At 43.5% G+C, this 6,262-nt stretch overlaps 1 protein-coding gene across 1 annotated transcript in view; it reads left to right on the forward strand.

Annotated features, from left to right (window-relative positions):
- The first annotated feature begins 63 nt into the window (after nucleotides 1–63).
- The window catches only part of BMPER (BMP binding endothelial regulator), a 290,926-nt gene continuing 284,727 nt past the window's right edge, over nucleotides 64–6,262 (forward strand). Inside the window, exons 1-2 of the mRNA XM_004702768.2 lie at nucleotides 64–196; nucleotides 1,250–1,335. Of these exons, the coding sequence (XP_004702825.1) occupies nucleotides 64–196; nucleotides 1,250–1,335 (219 nt within the window). The remainder of the gene's footprint in view (nucleotides 197–1,249; nucleotides 1,336–6,262) is intronic.

Here is a 6,262-nt window from a genome sequence, read left to right on the forward strand (position 1 = left end):
AGGCTGCCGAGCAGAGGCGGCGGCGCGGGACCTGCAGTCGCCCGGGATCCCCTCCAGGTGACGATGCTCTGGTTCTCCGGCGTCAGGGCTCTGGCTGAGCGTCCCCGCCGGCGCTCGCCCGGGATTACCTGCTGCGTCTTGCTGCTGCTCAATTGCTCGGGGGTCCCCATGTCTCTGGCTTCCTCCTTCTTGACAGGTATGGGAGGGAGCGAAGGGACCAGTCCTCCCGGGCGCTGGCTTGGTACCCGGGAGAGGTGGCACGGGCTTGCCCCGGGGGTGGGAGGGTGAGGAGCTCACACCTTGGCGCCTGCCTGGCGCTGGCGGGATGGGGATGCGGCGTTGTCGGGGAGGGGAGGTAGGGGGATGCGAAGGCAGGCGGGGAGCCGGTATCGAGGTTGAGGACTGAGTGGCTGTTGACTTCCATGTAGTGATGGTAGAAATTCTTTCACATTCAACTTGGAAGTTTATTTATTTTTAGCACCTTTTTTTAACCCTTGTTTTCATCTCAACTCCACCTATTATTATTAAAGGGGAGATGTGCACCGTTTTATGAATCTTTCTTGCCCTCTCTATGGTTCCAATATCAGCCTCTGAGCAGAGTGCTTTTTAAAGCACCCGTTTGCCAGAGCTGGAATTTAAAGGAACGATTGTATTTTAAAAGGGTAATAATCGCAGGATATAATAATTATATGTTCTTAGGCAGGTGAAGACCTCAGCTGCTATAAGTCCACACTTTACTGACACCTGGTGCAGAAAAGACAATATTGAGTCGATTTCTTAGAGAAGAGGATAGGGTTTCCAAAAGTGATTTCAACCCAAGACAGTTTAAGGCAGATCCATAGAAAGGCCCTGTTCATTGATACCACCAGCCTCAGTTCTATCCTAATGACACATTTTGATTATTCAGCAGAAAAGATGCGTGTTTCCTGTGTGCGTTTCCTATATTTATATAAAGGAGGAATATGATTGAAGATCTAGTGAAATATTGGGAATTGTACTTCAATCACTGAGTAGGAAACAAAAAGAAAAAAACGAAAACCAATTACCTTTCTCTATGTGACTTATACGGACAGAACTATTTTTGTCGGTGAAAAATCTTTCGGTGTTTGATAAGGTTAAAACTCGAAAGACTTCTGAAGTTCAGTGTACAAGCTTCAAGTGTAAAACTAAAACGTCAGTGATCCAGTGATCGTACTGCCTCAGTTTGAAATTGTGTGTCTGTGTGCTCCTCTCCCTCCCCCCACTTCAGGCTCTGTTGCAAAATGTGAAAATGAAGGCGAAGTTCTTCAGATCCCGTTTATCACGGACAACCCTTGCATCATGTGTGTCTGCTTGGTAAGTGTGGAGATCAAGTAATAGGAGAGCAACTAACTGCACCCTCAGGCAAGTTGAAATCCACCACATGTAATAATCAAACCAGACCTTAAAAGTTGCCTCCAGTCCTTCCACAGCAGCCCCGAGGAGGTATGCAGCGATTAGCTTAGGGGTTGAATTCAGTTGGATGTGTGAGTTTGCTGTGCGTTGGCACAAACCGCTTCACCAGGCTGGGAATTCTTATCTCTGATGTCACAGACACCAAAGTGAACTGAAGGTGGACTGTGTCTGGCATTGTCTCCGTGAGAATCACAGTCCGCAGTGTCCCCGTGATGGCTACTGCCATGGAATCCATAGGGACGGCAAACTTTCTGCCTGGGTTCCATCACTTGAGCCCAGCAGGAAAACGAGATAACATTGAGATATAAGGGTCCCAGATAAAGTATGTAACAAAGGGAAAAGAGGTGATAACCAAAAAAGACAAAATGTAAGACAGGATTTTTTGACTCCTTAGCCTATTAGACCCTTCCTCTCCAAACCAATATTTATTTCTGAACTGGAAGTTGTCAGAAAGGATAAGGCTGTCCTGAGAAAATGCCACTTGGCTCCCAGCTTAGTTAACCCTGGCACTAGCTAGAGAAAACAAAACAAAGCAAACTCTTTCAATTTATTTTAGTTTAATACTCTAATAACTAACCTCATGGGGGAGATTAAGTTATATGAATAAAAAAAATTGAGATGGAACATAGCTCTCCAAAAAGGAACTATTTTCTTTTCTTTTTGCTTAAAAGTGTTTTACAAGTCAATAACTTTTGGCACATCTTGATTAGAAAGGGGCACATCATGAAACACTGCTGGAGATGCATGAAGGTAGTCCCATGCAAAGCCACCAAGAGTGATGGATGACCACTTGTTACCAGACTGCATGCTGTATGGAACTGGAGAAGGGATCCTTCTCCGTTTAGTTCAAGCCAAGCCATCTGGGTTTAAACCGCCCAAATCTTTTCATGACAAGAGATGAGGTCAATGTTGAAGAAATGAGACATGGATGAAGGTGAAGGTCTGGATTAAATGATTATCAGGTTAGAAGATGAAGGGAATCAACAGAAACTGAAGTAGAAAATATACTGCATTTGCTGAGATGATAAATAGTTGCTGCTTAATGCAAAAGATTGATGAGAGAGGGTCTCTTCTGACTTTGTGCTAATGAATGATCTTTCACTGCAGAACCTATTGGAAGGAAGCTTGGAGGCTAAATTTAGACTTATGGTAGATTTACAAATGCAGCCCCATAGGGTGGGAGTAATCTTTCTTTGGTTATTTCTTTTCTCTCTATAAGGAGAGTAGGTTATTTTTCAGAGGAAATTACCCTGACCTAATAAGATTTAAATGCACTTGGAATTCCACACGTGAAAAAAAATTTTTTTCCTTGTTTAAGAATATTACTATTTACAAAGGTTGGATATGCAGTTGGGGTTTTGCATATCCTAGCCAAATAACATTCTGATCTGCACCCTCTCCCCTCCCTCCCTTTCTCTGCTCCCTCCCCCAGGGGAAATACTGCCTTTCTCTGAAGGTGGAGACTGTCTGTCTGATAAACAGATAGATGTTAGACTCCTGCCCTTTTGAATGCAAAGGAGGAAAGAGGAAAAGATCAGCTGGAAGTCCAGTGGAGAGAATGTTTTCTCTATCCCCCTAGAAAAGTATTGATTAGGTTTAGAAGGAGCATAGGTTCTTCACTTGTGGTTTTTAATACTGTGTAACATTTGGAGTGATCTGCACCGGAGAAGCTCTTCCAGAAATCCTCTCTACACACGTGATGTGGAGATTCTGGCCATAGGACTCACTTATTCAGCAGAGACCTTCTCTGGAAGATCCTATTTAGAAGGCTCAGGAAGAAGTTACAGCAAGCTCGGCCACGCTCCAGGTGATGGGGCCTGAGTTGTCACCGTTATTATTTCTCAAACGTGTAATTAATTGACTTGGTAGAATTGAGTCTAAGTAACTGAACAAGCATTCCTCCACTTGTATGTCTTCTTGTACTTGGGCAAACTCACTACAGTCCAGGCATGTCAAAGCACTCTAGACTACCATGTACCTGGCTAGACTGGAAGGCTGATGTCCTAATATTTAGCACCCAAAAGCATTAGCCACCTACCTTTGTGAGCAACGGATGTTGATCAACACTGCACTCTTTTGGTTTCGTATCCAAACCTGCATTCTTTCATTCAGTCTTCACAAAAATCCTTTGCTGATGGTTAACCGTCTGTAGATGAGGAAATGAGCCTTCTCACTGCCATTGAGTCAATCCGGACTCACATTGTCTGAGGCTTGGCCACATGGGCTCGCTTGCAAAGATTGCCTTAAAGGAAAGGGCCAGGCTGGAACACTTGATTTTGTCTGATTCCAGACAGACAGTCTGTTTAATTAAAGTCAGGATAAAGTAGAGAGAAGATAGCGCATTGAGTTATCTTACCTTTTGGCTTAACTTGAGATTTTGTTTTCCCTTCCTCTTGATCTGCGAAGAGTCCAGTTAGTTAACAGGGTTTGTTAGTCGCAGTATGGGGAAGGAAAATCTCACTCTCATTTCAGATGGCCGGCAGGGAGCTTTAGGAGCGAGCTAGCTTTATGCATGTACAGTAAGAGCGTAGGTAATAGTCTAAACGGTATGTTGGATAAAGAAAATAGTTTTATTTAGTTTGTGTTGATCCAGTCTTTTGGCAGGAAGATACCTGAGGCTGAGAATAAGCACGTATCTTATTTCATAACATGTACGAAAAAAAGAGCAGCTAACCTCAACATATGCTTAAAAAAGATGTCAAATATTACAGATGGAAGGAAAGAGGTGGCACACGGTCCTGGCTATAATTACAGTGTAAAAGCTTGACACCGCCCCACGCCTCTCCCACCCCCAAATAACTTGTCTTGATATAGACTTTTAAGCTCCATAATGTTTCAAAGGTGGAGTGAGCTGATTTCAGTGGGGCACTTTTAGGATGACAGCGGTGCATTGGCCACAGTATGCAGCACTGAATAATTTAATTCTCATTTATCACTGTCTGCGTAGACCCAAGCACCTTGCCAGAACCAGTAGTGATCCAAGAATAACCTGTTTGTTCGCTGGCGATGGATATCATTTTAAAGTTTATGGGTCGAAGAGCCTCAGCTCATCCATTCAAGGGGGAAGGTGAGAAGTTGGATGGCTGTCCGAAAATCTGGGAAACTGGGTGGGCAGGTAAGGTCAATAATGCGAACGTGCTTTATTATTGAGTTACAAATGTGCCTTTGCCTTCAAATGGTCTTTTATGAGGCCTGGACTTATTGCTGTTTTGTGTGAATTAAAAAAGAAAAACAAATTCTTGCTAGAGTCATTTTCCCATAATGACAAGGGAGGCACGCTGATGTCTTCTCTGAAGTGCAGCTGAATCAGTCACAAATGGATAGATGCGTTTAAAGCGAGTCTCTGGAGCCTGAGGGCATCCCCAGGCCCACCAAGTGTCCTCCTTATCCACTGAACTGGCCAACAGAAGGAAATGGCAGGAGCCAGTGAGCTCGGCCCGGGCCTGGAAACCTGAGAAAACTTTGGAGGCTGGGACTCAGAAAGCCAGAAGTCAGAGCTTAGTTTGGCATACATTTTGTTCAGCAAAAAACATTATTCTGAGGTTTAAATTTCCTCTTTTAAATCCAGAGGTGCAATGTAGAAACAGACCCTTTGCTCATAAAAAGCAACGTGAAATTTGGTGTTACAAGAAGCAAGCGGGGCTCCCCCTCCCTTGGAGCCAACTAAATGGCAAAAACAGAGGAGACCTTGTCTGCTGTCTTCCGCATTTCTAATCCCCCAAATCCTCTATCACCAAACCTGTAGCTACCAATATCTCAGATTCTCTTGGGTGCCTTATCTCTATAAAATCCTCATGTTTTTCATTGTGCAAATTAAGCTGCAGGAGAATAGATAACTATTATCTGAACAAGTGTTGGGCACATGTTTGAATAGAGGGAGATAGCCTTGCATCAGGATTCAATTTGTGTGTGTGTGTATGTCACCTACAGAGAGAGAGAGAGAGAGAGAGAGAAAGAGAGAGAGAGAGAGAAGTGTGTGTGTGTGTGTGTGTGTATAAAGTAGTCTTGATACATGCAGAGGAATTCTGTACTTAGCATATATACATAGATTGCCGTGTTTTTTTCATAATTGGCTTGCATCCGTACTGGAGTTTGCTCACTAAGGAAGCAACCAGGCTTTATGTTTATTCTGTTCAGCAAATAATGACCAGTGGACCAGTGGTCTTTCAATAAGATAGTGGTAGGGAAGGTAACTAATTTATTCATGAGCTTACTATGTGTCTGAGGCTATGTCTGGTGAATACACAAAGGCCAGCTCATTTAATACCCTTTAAGTAGTTATTTTTATGCATGCTTTGTTGAAGCTCAGAGAGGCAGAGTAAATCTCCTGAGGTCACACAGCTATAAAGAGACAGAACTGGGGTGTGGAAGCAATCCACGTCCTGGCCATTCACTGGAGTCCTGATGTCTGCTAACCGAAGAGTCAGCAGTTAGGAACTACTAGGCCCACCACAGGAGAAGCAGGAGGCTTTCTACTCCCATGTCTCAGAAACCCACGGGGATAATTGTACTCTGCTCAGAGGGTCACTATGAGTTTGAATCAACTCAATGGTTGTGAGTGAGTTTGAGTTTGGCTAGTTGGTCATTTACTACTCAAGAACATCTATACATCGTTTCAGTGGTTTCAGATACCTGTTTCAACATCCACAAACTAAAGCGGGCTTTCTTTCTTTCTTTTTTTTTAAATCATTTTATTAGGGGCTCATACAACTCTTATCACAATCCATATACACATCAACTGTGTAAAGCGCATTTGTACATTCATTGCCCTAATCATTCTCAAAACATTTTCTCTCCACTTAAACCCCCAGCATTAGGTCCTCATTTT

This window comes from Echinops telfairi, unplaced genomic scaffold, assembly GCF_000313985.2.
Source record: "Echinops telfairi isolate 266 unplaced genomic scaffold, ASM31398v2 ScPeMD7_23;HRSCAF=83, whole genome shotgun sequence".
Lineage (NCBI taxonomy): Eukaryota > Metazoa > Chordata > Mammalia > Afrosoricida > Tenrecidae > Echinops > Echinops telfairi.